This window comes from Colobus angolensis, unplaced genomic scaffold (genome assembly GCF_000951035.1).
Source record: "Colobus angolensis palliatus isolate OR3802 unplaced genomic scaffold, Cang.pa_1.0 Scaffold27, whole genome shotgun sequence".
NCBI lineage: Eukaryota > Metazoa > Chordata > Mammalia > Primates > Cercopithecidae > Colobus > Colobus angolensis.
The window spans coordinates 13,967,744-13,985,028 of NW_012115932.1; the positions used below are offsets into that span (position 1 = coordinate 13,967,744).

At 42.4% G+C, this 17,285-nt stretch overlaps 2 protein-coding genes across 2 annotated transcripts in view; one reads left to right on the forward strand and one right to left on the reverse strand.

The window, feature by feature from the left end:
- The window catches only part of FAM196B (family with sequence similarity 196, member B), a 122,756-nt gene extending 120,340 nt beyond the window's left edge, over positions 1-2,416 (reverse strand). The window contains exon 1 of the mRNA XM_011947751.1: positions 1,940-2,416. The gene's annotated coding sequence lies outside the window, so the exon portion shown is untranslated. The remainder of the gene's footprint in view (positions 1-1,939) is intronic.
- DOCK2 (dedicator of cytokinesis 2) overlaps positions 1-17,285 on the forward strand; it is a 447,565-nt gene that overhangs the window by 343,420 nt on the left and 86,860 nt on the right. Inside the window, exons 28-29 of the mRNA XM_011947752.1 lie at positions 4,752-4,850; positions 7,539-7,633. Of these exons, the coding sequence (XP_011803142.1) occupies positions 4,752-4,850; positions 7,539-7,633 (194 nt within the window). The remainder of the gene's footprint in view (positions 1-4,751; positions 4,851-7,538; positions 7,634-17,285) is intronic.

Consider the following 17,285-nt stretch of genomic DNA (forward strand, 5'->3'; position numbering starts at 1 on the left):
GTAGCCTTTCCCTCAGTTCCCTTGGCACTGCAGGGGTCCTGGCTGTGTGTGTGTATGTGTAGGTGTGTTTGCATTAGAGGTTGTTAAATAGATATGTTTAAGTTGAATGTTGTACACTAAAATTATTGGCATTATCAATATAATGACGATGATGATGATGATGATGATGTCTTTTTTAATGCAAAAGAATGGAATGATTTGGGAAGAGCTAATCTCCTGATCACAGTCACCTAGTATCCCAGCTAATTAATTCTGGTCACACAATATTGGGTTTCTATTTTTTTTCCCTCACCATTACACAGTGAACAGACCCTCACTCTTTTCCTTTGGAGCTTCCAAGTGTGCAAGACCTCCCTATGTCCCGATGGGCTGAATTAATTGAGAGGATTGATTGTCTTGGATCACTGAAGAGGGTTCTGTACAGCAAATAAGCCCTGTCACTCAAGGTGTTAAGTAGCCCCTCATCAGCCAAGTGCCTGTGATGATTGCACTTATTTTTACACGTTTGACCTAGTTTCAAACTGTGTCTCTTCATGCTGTGATTCATTAGCCATGTTTAAAACCATCCCAATCGGGGCGAGGTGACACTGCCTGGTTTGTGCCAGAGTCTCAGATACAATTTCTCTCTGGAATTTAATATGCAAGTCTCCCTGGAATTCTGTTTTAAGAAGCAATTTCCCATCCTGGCATGCTGCTTGGGTATGGATGAGTGGCTGCCTCATTCCTAGGTAGTAAATATGTCGATTACAGAATTTCTGCCAGGGATGAAAAGAGGGGGATTCTTGCTAGCCTGGAGACTACAAGGGATCCCTCCACCCCTCTGTACCCCATGTAGTATTCAGGCTTTTCCAGGTTTCTGACAGGGCTGGGAGTTCGAGCTCCTACACTATAAAGTTTGAACAACGACACTGTTAGGGCTGTCTAAGTTGCTGGGGCAAATGCTGTCTGATCAACATCCCCTCACCCCCATTCCTATGTCTTCTTCTAAAAATTTAAGACATGGTGGATATGGAAGTAAGGTCTCAAACTTTTACAGAGGGGCAGGACACAAATGCCATTTTTGAGGAAACTACTGAAAAAGAGACACACGTCAGAGAAGCAAAATGTTATTCCATGATTCTATCACTGTGTGACAAAAGAGGTGGTTTTTAAAATCCAAATGACAGAAAGGAGACTTTTCTGAATACGAAGCTGCTGCTAGTGTCTCACTCCGTTTTAGGTTATCAATCAGTCACATCGGTGTGATTTTCCACAGATCTGATACCAAAGTGGGCTAGACACCATAGCAGAAAAAAAAGATGCTTCTAGTCAGAAATAAAACACTGTCACTTTTCATTAACAGCCAAATGCAGGTAACTTGTCCAAACTTCAGTCACATTGCACTACAAATCGTACTGAAAGGCATGCAACCGGGTTTTTCTACGTGGTGGTGAGAACTAAGAAATTAACAAGCTGGTAAAAGTAATTTTGATTGATCAGTGAACTACAACACACTGACCAACTCCTAATAAAAAGATAATGGTTTCTTTCATAAAATAGCCACTCTCTCTAGATGGGGACTAGAATCCCCCTCCCTTTTTATCTTTTAAAATGAAGAATGGAAGTTTCTCTAAACAAGCCTTAAGACAATGCATCCTTTTCAAGTCAATTCCAGGCAACTTGAGAGCCAAGGTTTGTTTTTCTTTGCTTTTTTCCCCTTTCCAATTCAAATCAAGCCATTGGAAATAACAAGCATTCCATGTCTATGCATTTGAGGAGCCTGCAGTTCTGACAGTGGTGGATTTTCCACTACATACCACCACGCACACACACACAAGCTCCCAGTCTCACTGTTCATTCAAGTCAAAGCTTTAAAAGTAAACTATTGTCCAAGAGACGATCGCATTTTCTCTTAGAGGATCATCGATCTTAAAAAATAAAACCTGCCCACATCTCTTACCTTGAAGCAGTGGAATTACCTGCAAAGGATGGTCCCCCTTCCTTGCACAATGAGCCAGGCTTTGACCAGCAGCAAAATTACTCCAAAAGAAGGAATAATAAGTCCTTTATATTGTAATTTTCACTGTTGATATGCAAGAAGTGTAGTGGGTCTGCTCACGTAGGAATAAATAAAAAGCCGAACAAACTGCTCGGCAGCTACCATGTGAAAAGAAAAGACCTCTAGTGGCCACAGGCTGAATTCTTTAAGGAAGGGAGAGGAGAGATGGAGGGAGCAGCGGAAACACACGCTCCTGTGTGTGTATAGACACACACACACACACACACACACACATATGCAGGCACACACACATGCACATACACACACTCCTACACCCCTCAAATGCTAAGGTTTCTCCTTTCTTGCATTTGGCCTGGCTGGAGGTAGAAACGAGAATAATAGTTATTTCTTGATTTAAGTGGGAGCTGGTTAAATTAGTGACGGCGGTGTTCTGTCTAGTTTGAAAGGGATAATTTCACACACTCACTACCACCCCCTGGGGGCCTGAGCAGGAAAACAAATTTGACTCTGGCTCTTCAAGGAGGTGCCATTCAGTGTAGAGGCTACAAGTTCCCATTAAGAAAGCATCATCAGCCATTGTCCCTGAGAGTCTCAGCTTTGTGATCTCCTCCGTATTTGCATGTTTTCTAGTCATTTATGATGTGTGGTTGTGGTGGTCACTTGGCAGGGAGAGCCAGCTTCCTGGGCTTGTAACCTTCGCAGTCATGACAGGCACCTTGCTTAGAAGGGCTCCATGGCTGTTTCAAAACTGAATAATTTTAAACAAGGGCTTTGCATTTTTTACTTTGTTCTGAGACCTGCTAATTATATAGCTTTTCCTGCTGACAAGGAAAGCAGGCTATCCCTAACTTCTCAATTGGAAAGAACCTAGAAACAAATGAAAATCCGTATCATGGGAGCTACTTTTGGGAGTGTAAGCTTACAAAACAGTTTTCCAAAAGGCTTTCTGTTTCTCTACCACTGGAACAAAATTGTAAACCTGGGAGGAAATATATACACACATATATATACATACAGGCATACCTCGTTTTATTATGCTTCACAGATACCTGTTTTTTATAAATTGAAGGTTTGTGGCAGCCCTGCATTGAGCAAGTCTCTTGGCACCATTTTTCCAACAGCCTGTGCTCACTTCATATCTCTGCATCACAGTTTGGAAATCCAAGCAATATTTCAGATTTTTTTCATTATTATTATACCTGTTATGGTGATCTGTGACAGTGACCTTTAATGTCACTATTACAATTATTTTAGGGCACCATAAACAAACTTCATGAAGGCAAACTTCACTGTTCTTTTTTTAAGAAACTGCCACAGCCACTCCAGTCTTCAGCAACCACCACCCTGATCAGTCAGCATCTATCAGCATCAAGCCCAGACCCTCCCCCAGCAAAATGATTCCTATTTACTGCAGGCTCCGATGATCATTAGAGTTTTTTTAGATCATTTAGTTTTTTAAATTAAGGTTTATGTTCTCAAATTAAAATTTATGTTTTTTTAAACATAATGCTATTGCATACTTAATAGACTACAATACAGTGTTAACATAACTTTTATATACACTGAGAAGCCAAAACATTCATGTGACTGGCTTGATTGTGATATTCACTTTATTGTGGTGGTCTGGAACCAAACCCATAATATCTTCAAGGTATGCCTGTATATATTTCATATTTGTTATTTTATTAACAAAAGAAGAACTTTTTTTTTTTTTTATAAAAAATGCAGCAGTTTATGGTAAAAAAAAAAAAATGCCTTTTTTTTTTTTGGTTCAAACATAATACTTCCAGCCAGGCCATCTTCCACAAGCCTGTGCTTGGCCGGACCACAGTGGAACTTCATTTGGCCAAGATGGCAGCCCCAGTGGAAACTTGCAAGAGACAGTCAAGAATGACTTTCACCCCTGGTGGATTTGTGGCTAGTGCTTTGTTTACTAGGTTGCAGAATAGATCTCCCTGAATGCTGCTTGCAGACACTGAAAACTCACCCTGATATGGACTGATAAAATCTGGGAAAGAGGAAGCAGAAAAGGCTATGCTGATGTCTTCTGGTGCATGAAAGGGTGTGGTTCCTCCTCTGCTCCCAGGGTCTCCTTTCTGTGTCCCTGCTTTGGTTGCCCTCTTGTTTGAATCTTTCTGGTACTTAGCTGGCTTTGCAAATTGAGGGTCTTACTCTTTTTCTCTCATGAATTAATCTTTCTTTCCTGACTAGATCATTAACTCACAAAGAGCAAGGGCCATCTCTTCTCATTTCCTTCATCCCTCTCAGCCCTTACCAACTGGCAGGTCCCAGGAGATGCTGGGTTGCCACTGACTGATTCCTGGTGATCCAACTACGGATTCCTCTGCAGAGAACTGTAGTGCATTTCAAGGTGCTAAAGCAGCCATCTGATTGGTTTGATACTCCTCTAGAGGTAGATTCAGATGAATTATTGTCCCATTTGACAGATGAGACAATTGGGACTTACACATGTAAAATTATTTGTCATAAAATGAAACTGTCTCCATGATTTTGATATAGGCTGAATTTCCTGACACAAGTACAGTGCTCTTTCCCCAGTGTGCGAACAGCAGGAGAGGTAATGGATCAGGTGTTATGTTTATGTTTGGCACTCCTATTACAGTCCCAGGCACATAATAGTACTCAGTAAATACTTTTTTGATGAATGAGCCATAAGGAGACATTTTCTCACAGGGAAGTTTTCCGTGGTCCTCTCTCAACTATTTGTGGTATTTTTCTTCATTTCTTGCAGAGTCACTTTGTGGCATGTATGACAGCCATCTTAAACCAGATGGGTGACCAGCACTACTCCTTCTACATTGAGACCTTCCAGACCAGCTCTGAACTTGTGGTGAGTCTGTAGGATGCTGGGGGTGAGGAAGAACTCTTTCATCTCTGGAACATGCCTTCTGTCCCTGTCAGAGAGACCTGAATGTCTACCATATAATCTAGATATGACTTAACCAATATGTATTGATGAATCACAGACATTTCAGGGTTTAAGAGCATGAGTGTTAGAGTCATACAGTCTTAGGTTTGCATCTAGGATTTGTCACTTGCTAGCTCTGTGACCATGGGCAGGTGAATCTCTTTTATTTGTAAAGTGGGAATAATATAATTTATGTCATAGGGCTAAGAAAGGGTTGCATGAGAAGACAATAACTCTCATGTAGTAAGTGCTCGGTAAAATTTAGCTCTTATTAAAATCACAAATGCCTAGAGGAAGTTGGCCTCTGGGCCCCCTTCTTCTAGCCTCTCAGGAGGCATTTGCTACAAGACCATCTGCCCGTGGCCTGTGGCTTCTATCTCTGAAGCTGATGACTTCATTAACATAGAGCCCAGCCCAGGCTGTTCCTGCCCCAAGGGTGGAGCAGAGCACCCTTTGCCCTCAGTGTGGCCACCTTTCTCACTGTCTTGTCGCTACCAGGTTCAGGAGTCCCACTGCTTGAGGTCACTCTCAACTCTCCCTAGAGAGACCAGGGCACCAAAATTGGATCAACCTCAGAGAGAGGCTCATTAAAAAAAAAAAGGAATCATTAGAAAGTCAATGCCCTACCCCTTCATCCATTCAATAGTGAGATGTCCTCTCCATTGGAGCAAGATTGGCAAGAAATGGAACCTTTCCCTCAACCTCCAATTTCCCTATAGCTTAAGATGTGGAAATAGAAAAACTGGACTCCTAATTTTTGATCCTCTATGGAAGGAAAGGTCTCTGGGGGAAGAAGGTAAGAAATGGGATTCTTATTGATTGAACATACACATTTTCTTACATAACCCTCACAAAAGTATGACATGGGAATTAGGAGTCATATTTCACAAGTCTACAATCTGCTTGCTCAAGGTCCCATAGCTAGTAGGTGGTGGAGGTAAGGTCTGGACATTGACTGTAACCCTTATACCACGCTATCTCTTCTCATTAAGAAGCCATTCTTCCCATCTATGAGTCAGGGGCCTTCTTCATTTCCATACGAAGGGGATGTGCCTGTGATGATATCCACACTTCCCCAGATGACATCAATTATGAATAATATAATAATACTCACCATCATCATCATCATCACGTAATGAGAATTTGTAAGAGACCAGGCTCTGTACTAAGCATCTGATTGGCAGTATGCACTTAATCCTCACAGTCACCCTTTGAAGTAGATATTGTCCCCATTCTGCTGATGTAGAAACAAGGACTTAAAGTATTGAGGTAGTTTTCCCTAGCAACAAAGATTCCTGGAAAAGAATAAATGCCATTCCCCAAAATTTTGCAACTTAGCTTAAAGCAGTGATTTTCAAATTATGTTCCTCCTATCCTCACTATGCTTTACCATAAACGTGCACACACGCGTGCATGCACACAAACACACAATCGCGCACACACACACACACACACAATTCCACCAGAGCTGTTCTACTTTTATGTATTTTATATATTGGGCTCCAGGTAAGACTTTCTTTGAACAAAGAATTCTACTGTTAAAATAATTTGAAAACCACCAACTTAAGGAAACAACTCTGGATGATTTCCTCTAGATTTTGAATTTCACCTAAAGCACACTGGTGGTATGACTTCACTACCTCCAGCTCAAAAGGGTCTCAGTGCCAGTGATTCTGGTCTTAGCTATCCGGATTTGTCTTTGTTTATTTTTTATTTTTTGAGACAGAGTCTCGCTCTGTCACCAGGCTGCAGCGCAGTGGTGCAATCCTGGCTTACTGCAACCTCTGCCCCCCAGGTTCAAGTGATTCTCCTGCCACAGCCTCCCAAGTAGCTGTGATTACAGTGTGCGGCACCATGCCCAGCTAATTTTTGTGTTTTTAGTAGAGACAGGGTTTCACCATGTTGGCCAGGATGGTCTCAATCTCTTGACCTCAGGATCCACCGTTCTTGGCCTCCCAAAGTGCTGGGATTACAGGTGTGAGCCACCATGCCCGGCCTCCGGATTTGTCTTTAATTTGTGTTCTCCAAAGATGGAGAAAAAGTTTGGCTCGCTGCAAAGTCTAGGGAGGGTGCTGAAGTCCACTTTGAACCTCTTCAAAGGAGAGGAAGAGTTCCTGTCATTGTGTCTCATCCAATCTGCTCGTGTGTGTGTGTGTGTGTATGTGTGTGTGTGTGTGTGAGAGAGAGAGACATATGAATTAGCTGTATTTACAGCACTGCTAATTAGATTCATTTTAATAAGAGTTTATTTGCTCAATGACCTGAGATGCTTTCATACAGTGAGATTATTTCCTTCTCAAATACATATTTGGGAAAATGCTTATAAAATTACTACATCAATGGTACATTTACTTCTTTATTCCCAAAGATGAAATTAATAGTGCTTTATTTTGAGAGCATTTTCACATCCCATATTCATGTTCCACTGATATTTGGGAAACGACATTCCAGCATTCAATCTTTAAGCTTCCATTTAATTTAGTTAATGAAAGGCTGTGTCCCTTCCCTTTTCCTCCCTCCAAAATATAATAAAGAAAAAATTTAAAGAGCCGGCAAGCTCTGAGTTCCTGTAAAACAGAATGAGATGTGTGCTGTGCTTCATTGTTTCAGGACTTCTTGATGGAGACCTTCATCATGTTCAAGGACCTTATTGGAAAGAACGTGTACCCTGGAGACTGGATGGCCATGAGCATGGTTCAAAACAGGTGAGCTGCTACCTGCTTCTATAAAGCTACCTTACCCAGCCCTCACTTCAAAGATCACTTATTTCGAATTAAAGTAGGGACAATTTCTCCCTGCTGAAAAGAAATTAAAGTGTTAAGGCATCCTTTCTTTCTATCTTTAAACCCAGGGAAAGCCTCCTCACCAATGTTGAAGCTACTCAAAAAGTCCTCCCCACCTTCTCCATTTTTCAAATCCCTGTTAGAATATCATACTTCATCTCTGAAGCCTTTCCTAAACTCTTGGGACAGGAGATCTTAGAAAAGCATTTTAAAATATATTATTTTAATTTTTAAAAAAATAATAAAATATGTTCTGTGGCATGGTGAAATAAGTTTAGGAAAGCATTAATTAAACAGCTTTGAATACATTTCCATGCTGCAGGACTTCTCCGAGCTTTTAATATGCTAATGTGATTTTTTTCTAAGAAGAGGATTTAGGATACAGCATTCCATGTGCCCATCCATTTGCACATAGGATGTGCATTTGGTGTGTCTATGCGTATATCTGTAATACCTGTTAACACTCCTAGACTATCAGTGTAACCCAAGTATAACTTAGATGTCCTATGGCGCATCAAGAGATAAAAGTAATTCTAAAGAATTTCAGTCTTTGCTGCTAGATCTCTTATATCATTTCACCAAAGTAAAATCCAAATTATAACATTCATTAATATTTTCTAATATTCCCTTGGGCTTATTTCTAATATTCCTTGGATTTTCCCAAGCCTCTCTCAGAAACTGATTCCCAAATCCTGCCCGTCAATTCCTTTAAAACAGCATCTTCTTGGCTGTTCCCTTTTCTTTCTCCCTGCTTTCCTTTGGCTTCTTTTATTTGTTTTAGACTCTTTAATGGAAAGTCCTTCATATTATACTGGTGTCTAGTTTTATCTCCCTCTACCTATTGCCCTTGTTTTATATCAAAAAAACAAGCATTGGGCTGGCAAAGATAGAAATATCTCTAGAGGGCAGAATAAGGGGAGAAGTTAAAAAGACAAAATCAGAATTCTCTGAAGTGAAAGGGAAAGAGGAAAGACTAACTCAAACTTGCCCAAGCAAAAAGAGAGTGTATTAGCACAGATAACTGAAAGAACCCTGAGGTGTGGCTTCAGGCATGGACGTATCTAGGTGCTCAAAGAGCAATGAAGAGAATCTGTGTGTGTGTGTCTCTCTCTGCTTTTTCTATTTACCTTATTCTCAGGCAGATGCTGTCTTCATAGTGGGGAAAATGGACTCTAGAAGTTGCAGACATATTCCTTGTTGTATTTTCAATGACGATAGAATGAAAAGACTTCCTTTTCTGTAGGTACAGAAAAAATTCTGAGGCCGGTCTTCAAAAGTCTGGCCTGGGCTACATGCCCATCCATAGACCTCTGTGGCCAGCCGAATGAAATGTGCTGTTAAATCAGGCTTTGATTTCATGACCCGCCTTTGGAACTAGGGGTGGGTGGTGTGGTCAGTTCTACCAAAACCACAAAGTCAGGGGATAAGGAAAGAAGCAGGGAAAGTAGCTCTTCAAAGGAAAGTCTGGAAATTGTTACCAGAAAGAGGACTAAATGATGGGCAGCTGAATGCACAGATATCCAGCCTTGATCCAGGGTCTTGGGACTAGAGCCCTGGCCAGGCAACTTCTCCTTCTGAGATATCTAATGGTCCTTCTGGAAGAAACATATGCTGGGCCCCGTGGAAATGCTTTGACGGAGTATCTCCTCCTGAAATCCCAGCTTGATTCAAACTTTAGTCATTTTTGGGACAGGCCCCCAGAAATGATACAATAATCCTTGTTTCTTTATACCTAGAAAATTAGAATGTAATCTCCTCAGGGACTTAATAAATTGGAAATCTCTCCTAAATAGAAACAATAGATTTGTATCTCTTAAGGGTCAGCCAAGTACTTATTTTTTTTTTACATTAAAGAAAAAAGTTAGACTCCGGAACACAGCCTGGGCTTCAGACTCTTTAATTCTGCCACTTTCTCTTTCGTGGAAAGTCTTTTGACCTCTTGGTGTGTTAGTTTCCTAGTCTGTAAAATGGGGATAACGGTAGTTTCTATTTCATGAAAATTGCGTTATGTGTATGAGGATAGAATGAGTTACTCCTTAGCACAGTGCCAGTATCAAGGAAAAACTCAATAATAATAGCATTGATATCACTAGGCGATGACAACAAACTTAGCCTTGGACTAAAGAAGCATGTGTTAATGTCAACCAGAAAAGATTACTTATTTCTCCTTGCAGGCACATAGCTTAGTTTGAAGATTTTCTTCATCTTCTAGCCAAAATGATCTCTTACATTTATAGAACACATGAAATGTTCTCACTATTTTTGCATTTTGTATGATATTATAATAGCTAACATTTATTAAGTACCTAGATCCATCACTGTTGCAAAGGCTTCACATGTATTAGTTCATTTAATCCTCCCAACAACTTTATAATGTAGAACAACTGTAATTCACGTATTATATAAGAGGAAACTGAGGTGCAGAATAGATAAGTAACATACTTCCTGTTGCATTGCTGAAAAGAAACAGGAGCCATTTCGTTGAAGCCAATGCTCTTAATCTCTGTATTATTATTATTGTTTTATTTATTTATTTATTTTTGAGACAGAGTTTCACTCCTGCTGCCCAGGCTGGAGTGCAATGGCGTGATCTCGGCTCACTGCAACCTCCACCTCCCAGGTTCAAGAGATTCTCCTGCCTCAGCCTCCCGAGTAGCTGGGATTACAGGCATCAAGCTGGGATTAGCACCACACCTGGCTAATTTTGTATTTTTAGTAGAGAAGGGGTTTCTCTATGTTGGTCAGGCTGGTCTTGAACTCCAGAATTCAGGTGATCTGCCTGCCTCGGCCTCCCAAAGTAATCTCCATATTATTAAGTGCATTTTGCCCAGAGAGGTGAAACAACTCTCCAAGGTCATGCCACTAGTAAACAATTTCAACCCAATTTAGATAAACAGAACATGTACCATGACTTATCCCAGACCAGTATTCCCCAGAATACCATTTTCTTTTCTCCAAAAAGATGCAACTTATTCATGTGGTCAGGGCCAACTTCACTTATCAGTATGTCTGGACATTCCAACTAACTTTTCTTCCTTCCTTCCATGATCTGTATGTTATTATATTTGGCCTGTTTTTATAATTTTTCTATTATCACTTATGATTTCTGTATTATGTATGCATTAGTCATCTATAATTTACTTATCTGTTTGTTGGAAAAGGGAGTGGGGTTTTCTAGATTTTAATGTCTCCCCAGCTGTGTACTGTTTGTGTATGCAGACATAGTGACACATCTCCTGCAAGAAATACTTCCTGTTAGAGCGTTTTTCTTTTTGGTAAGCTGCAACACTGAGTAAGATCTGATTTACATGATGTTGTTAATTTTTAAATGATCAAGTTCTTTATAATGTTGTAAATGAACAAGATTATGCCTGGAAACCTCTTTTACCTCTCTTCCATCTGCACCTCACTCTAGAAATCCAACATTTTGAGGAGGCTTAGGATTTATACACATCCCTAAAGTTACCCTAAATGCAGTCAACCACCGAATATTTATTGAATTTCGTGGGCATCCAAGGTTCTAGGCAATGGACAGGCCAATTTAAGCTATGGTCCCAGAAGGCAGAGGGCTTCTGGTCTAGCCAGGGAAACAGTAAATATTCCCATGGAAATGTAAGCTGCAGTTGCTGTCATGAATTTGGAGCCCAGAGAGAGACCAGAGGCAGAACAGGGCAGTTAGGACTTATGGTTGCCTGGGTTCAAATTCCATCTGAGGAAGTTCCTTCACCACTCTGGACTCCGTTTTCCTCACTGTAAAATGTGGCTAATAATGATACCACAAAGGATATTTGTGGGAACTAAAATGAAATAATATGTAGAAAGTAGTTAGAACAGTGTTTGACACATAGCAAGTGCTTCATAAATGTTAGTTAATTTTGCTTTCTATTTCTATTTCTATGGTCTGGATATATCCAAACTATTTCACTGAAGCGCAAATCTGGGCTGGGTCTTCTCTACCTTTTCATATGGTGGTTCCATCACTGTGCTGTTGAATCACTGACACCCATTTTCCCTTCATCCTAACTACTTAATTTGTAGTGATCATTCATTTTTGGGGTCCCCACCTCCTGCAATCGATGTAATCCAGAAAGAAAGAACCCTCTTTCTTTCTTTCTTTTTTTTTTTTTTTTTGAGGCAGAGTCTCACTCTGTCGCCCAGGCTGGAGTGCAATGGCATTATCTCAGCTCACTGCAACCTCCACCTCCTGGATTCCGGTGATTCTCCTGCTTCAGCCCCCTCAGTACCTGGGATTACAGGTGCACGCCACCATGCCTGGCTAGTTTTTATATTTTTAACAGAGACAGGGTTTTGCCGCATTGGCCAGGCTAGTCTAGAACTGCTGACCTCAGGTGACTCACCCGCCTCAGCCTCCCAAAGTGCTGGGATTACAGACATGAGCCACCGTGCCCAGCTTACCTCCTCATGGTTTCATTAATCAGCAAAGAACACCTAATCCTGACATCCAGCTGGCTGCAGGATCCCGATCCCGGGAGCCTGCTGCATCCCTAACTGGAATCCCAAATTATGCAGAAAATGTTTGCGGGCACTTGGGGTGAATCATGTCCTGTCACTGAGCTGGAATATGCCGATTCATTCTAACCTTTTGGTCCATGGAGCATTTTGTGTGTTGTAACGGAGGCACTTAAAGGCTCTGTGGGAGAATGGATATCGCAGTGGCTCAAGAGGAGGGATGTCTATGTCTTCCAGTCAATGCTTTCATCTTTAGTTCTGACCAGTAGAATCAACCACATCCCATGAATGACAGGGGATTGGGATTTGGAGCGGCCCTTCTCTCCCTTGGTGCATCTCAACAGATAGGGCATGTCCGCCTCTCTCCCCTCTTTTTTTATTCACATGATACTGCCTGTGGGCATGGGTCCATGCTGTGTTGTCACATGGGAGTATCATCAGCCTCGTATCCTCCTGCCCCAGAACTTCAAGGCAGTGGGCAGTTGAGGATAACCATAACAACAACAGCTGACATGTACTGAGGACATCTATGTGCAGGCACTGGGCCCCTGCTTCCTGTACATCTCATTTAGTCTTCACACATGGCTCCTTTTACAGATGGGGCAGTTGAGATTCACAGAGGTCAACCACCCAGCCCACGGCCGCAGCTCAGAAGAGTGGCTGACTGGGAAGGTGACCCTGGCTGGCTTGCAGCACCTGTAGGACTCTGTGTGCACCTTCCACTCCTGGGCCCAGGCCAGGGAGTAGTACATGTAGTGTGTATAGACTTATTCTCGGCTGCCTCCTGACACCAGGATTTGTTCTGCCACATGAAGAGAAGTAGGAAGCTGGGAACTCGAGCCAGCAGGCTCTGTGAGGCCTCACATGGAACAGTTTTCAGGATAGCAAGACTGGGTTTGGCTCCTCTTTCTGCCAGCTTCTTCCTACTCACAACAGCTGACTTATCTGTTCCCTGCTCTATTGCATATGGCTTCTGGTTCCTCATGGAATCATCTGCCCATGGCTTCTGCTCAAGGCTCAGATTGCATTCTCCCTCCTTGTGGGCTGTTTGAAAGGATGGATCTACTTCTGTCCAGGCTTGGGTGTCTCCATTGCACAGTACTGTATCCATAAGACCACCCATGGGCTGCTGGCCAGCCCATGCATGACTGCTTTGAGTCATGTGTTGGCCCTGGACCCAGTCAGCTGTGGGCAGGCAGCAGAATGATATGGACGAAGTGCGAAGGGCTGCGTGCATGGCAGGCATGAGTGGAAGCATGCCAGTGCCGGAAGTTCAAGGAGCCGGAGTGTCCTTCTGGTTCAATGGAAACACTTTAGAGAAAGACAAACCTGAGTTTAGGTCTAGACTCTTCTGCTTCTTTGCTGTTTGAATATGGGGAAAGTATTTGCTCTTTCTAAGGCTTGGTTTCCTCTTATGTTAAATGGGTATAACAGTAGCTCCTACTTCAGTTTGTAGAATTAAATGAAATAACGTTTGTAGAGCTCTTAGCACAGGCCATATGAATTGTGGCAATTGATACTTCCATCTTTGTTGTTATTAATAAAGTGAGCTCAAGGCTTGGGTTGAACAGAATTACAGAGATGTCCTTGTGGACAGAACTGCCCTGTGGTTAAATACCTAGATTCTGCAGACAGTGTAACTACATGTGAATCCTGATTTTACATGTACCGCCTGGGCTTTGGGGAAAGTTACCCAAACTCAACGTCTCTAAAGTGGAAACCATATCTCATTCAGAGATGGGTGAGCATTAGAAAAACAAAAGCAACAGAGGAAAGAATCCATGCAAAACGCCTAGCGTGGAGCCTGGCAGGCAGTTGAAAACCATGGTTGGGATTGTTCTTCCTCCTATACAGCCACTAAGCAACACAGATGAGACACAGGAAGTGCTAGGTTGAGATTTGATAATGAACTTTGTTTTCAACAATTCAGGTTCATTGTTGACAGTAATAGAGTTGAGTGTGTTTTCATCCTAACCCACTTTACTATATGAGTGCTTAGGCTTTAAGTACAGTTATTGCTGTTGTTGTTGTTGTTGTTTTGAGACGGAGTCTCACTCTGTCGCCCAGGCTGGAGTGCAGTGGTGTGATCTCAGCTCACTGCAACCTCCAACTCCCTGGTTCAAGCAATTCTCCTGCCTCAGTCTCCCGAGTAGCTGGGATTACAGGCACATGCACCATGCCCAGCTAATTTTTCTATTTTTGTAGCAGGATGAGCTGCAGACAAAACCTCTCAGACACCGAGTTATAGAAGGAAGGGCTTTATTCAGCTGGGAGCATCGGCAAGCTACTGCCTTAAAATCCGAGTTCCCTGAGTACACAATTTCTGTCCCTTTTAAGGGCTCACAACACTAAAGATTTCACATGAAAGGGTCATGATTGATTTGAGCAAGCAAGGGGTATGTGACAGGGGTTGCATGCACTGGTGGTCAGAGAGAAACAAAACAGGGCCATGAGTTTCACTACGTTCTTTTATACAATGCCTGGAATCTATTAGTAATATCGGTTTCTAAGTTATGAGTTGATTTTTAACTACTGGGTTTAGGCCAGGCAGGCCCAGGCCTGGTTTTGGGCCTGGCATTGGGCTGCCTGTCTTTGGTTTTACTTCCTTGTTTTTTTCTTAAAATAGGTACTGAGTATAAAACAATATAAAACAATATGAGAGGGTCTCTCTCTCTCCTCATTTTTAGTAGAAACAAAGTTTCACCATGTTGGCCAGGCTGGTCTCGAACTCCTGACCTCATGATCCACCCATCTCGGCCTCCCAAAGTGCTGGGATTATAGACGTGAGCCACTGTGCCTGGCCTATTACTGTTTTTAAAAAAATAAGAAAAATGAGAAGAAAAATGCCTCATTTTTCCAAACCCAAGCATGGGCACCCAGAGTGAAGTGATATTGTGATTTCCAGTGTGTAGCTATGAAAGGCTCTAGAGAAAGGGAGGAACTTTGATTTACCTGCTACTAATCTCTGTCATCAGCACAGGGGCAAATCGGTTCGTGGTCATTAGACTGGCCTTTGAGGCTGGAGACAAGTTTAAGCTGACAACCAAAATAATGACTGTTCCTGGAATGACTGATAGCATTGTTGCTGCTGAGAATGTGTGAAAGCCCTCACTTTGGTGTTGTATTCGAGGTTCTGAGATGTTTACATATAATGTGACAGCCACCCAATGCATTTCCATCTGGGGGATCAGATAACTAATCTTTAAGGAGAGAATACAAAATGCGATGTTGTTTCAAAGACATATTGGTGAATAACAGACTAACAAAACTACAGAAATCTCCCTTTGTGACAGCCTGATGGGGTGGCAGATTTTGTGGGATTTTTATTTCTGTTTCTGTATGGTGCTGCCTGCCTCAAAACTAGCTGCTAACTGAGCCCTGTCCTCTGTCTGCCCTGTTGTCTGGCTCTTGCCTTTGGAAGAATAAAGCAGTCCAGAGGGGTCTGAAGCCACCTCAGCTAGTGACCCTGTGAAAAAGGTTACATTACTGCTATTTCACAAAGGAGGAGACTGAAACCTCAGGGGTTATATTAACATGCTCCAAATCCACACCACTGGAGAGTAACAAAGCCAGAAATCACACCCATTGTGTGTGTGTGTGTCCAAATCCTGTGATCCCAGTGTCAGGATGCACTGCCTTCTGTGTTCAACAGTCATGACAGTATTTTAGTGAACACCTGGCCCTACAGTGCCTGATGTAGCAAATGCTGCAGATTCTCCACCCACCATCTCTTGAACCACCCAAAATCAGCAGGGAGCTTCGGTGGACATTTCCCATGCACCCTGAGGCTTTCTTTCTTCTTTCTTTCCCTGGGCTTTGTCTAGCTACAGAGTGCTCAGCTTACCTGCAGGACAGGCCAGAAGTACCAGGGACTTCCCGCCCATTGGAGCAACTTTCAACCAGTGAGTGGCTGCTGCTAAGGCATAAATGGCCCAGCCTTTTTGTTCCCTGGGAGGGGACACTTCTTATATGCATATGTGTTCTGTAAAGTCCAGGTGTAGGATATGAGAGAAAGACATAGTCAAGGACGTTACCAAAATTGTTTCCTTTTTCTCACCCCAATCTGAGCAATTGGAAGAATAGAATTGTCCTTAACTTAGATGGGAAGACTACAGAAAGAAGTATTTCAGGGTGGGTGTGGGGAGGGCAAGTGGTCGGAGTTTAGTTTTTGACATGTAAGTTTGAGATGCCTATATGTTATTCAAGTATGGATATAGATCAGAGACCTGGAGTGCAAGCTGGTGTGTAGGGGAGAGGCCAGGGATGGAGATAAAAATTTAGGAGTTAAAGTCATGTGGACTGGGGAGTATGTGAGAGCATAGAGGGAGTCTGTGATTCCCAGAAGAGTAGAATCTACTAAAGGAGAGAGATGTTACTGAGTCATACAAGTGAATCATCCTAGACCATGATGAACGTTGGGAACGGGAGTTGTAATGAGGATTCCTTCGGGTACACATGAGTGCAGCAGACACTGCCCTGCAGAAGCTCATAGTCTGAAAGAAGAGATGTGGCTGCACACAGACAGCTGGATGTAAAGTATGCTCATAGGAGGGGTGCCAGAAATGACCTCAGAGAATGGGGGTGGTCTCAGTCACTTAAGGCTGGTGGAATGATGGAAAACTAAATGAAGAAGGCTCTTGATCTGGATCAGGAAGGATAATGACCATGAAGAATCCTGACTTTCAGAGATGGGAAGGCGAGGGACATTCTACACAAAGAAAGAACATAGACAGGGATTTGGGAAATACCAGAAACACAGGGTACTAGCAAGAAATAAGCCTATAAAAGAAGGTTGGGGTCCCATCATGAGGGGAGGGACTGTCCAGAGAAAGAGCTTGGACTCACCCTGTAGGCAGTGGACAGCCAGTGACGGAGCTGTCCTTTAGAGGAAGGAGCTTTCCAGGATGAAGAGACAGGAGGCTGCAAGACCAGTCGGAAGGGCTTGGCAAGGAGGAAGGAGAGAACAACATGGACAGGAAGACACTTAAGGGGAAATGCAAATTGACAAGTACCAAAGTGATAAACGTGCATGACATTTGACAAGTTTTTTTTTTTTTTTTTTTTTTTTTTTTTTGAGACAGACTCTCACTATTGCCCAGGCTGG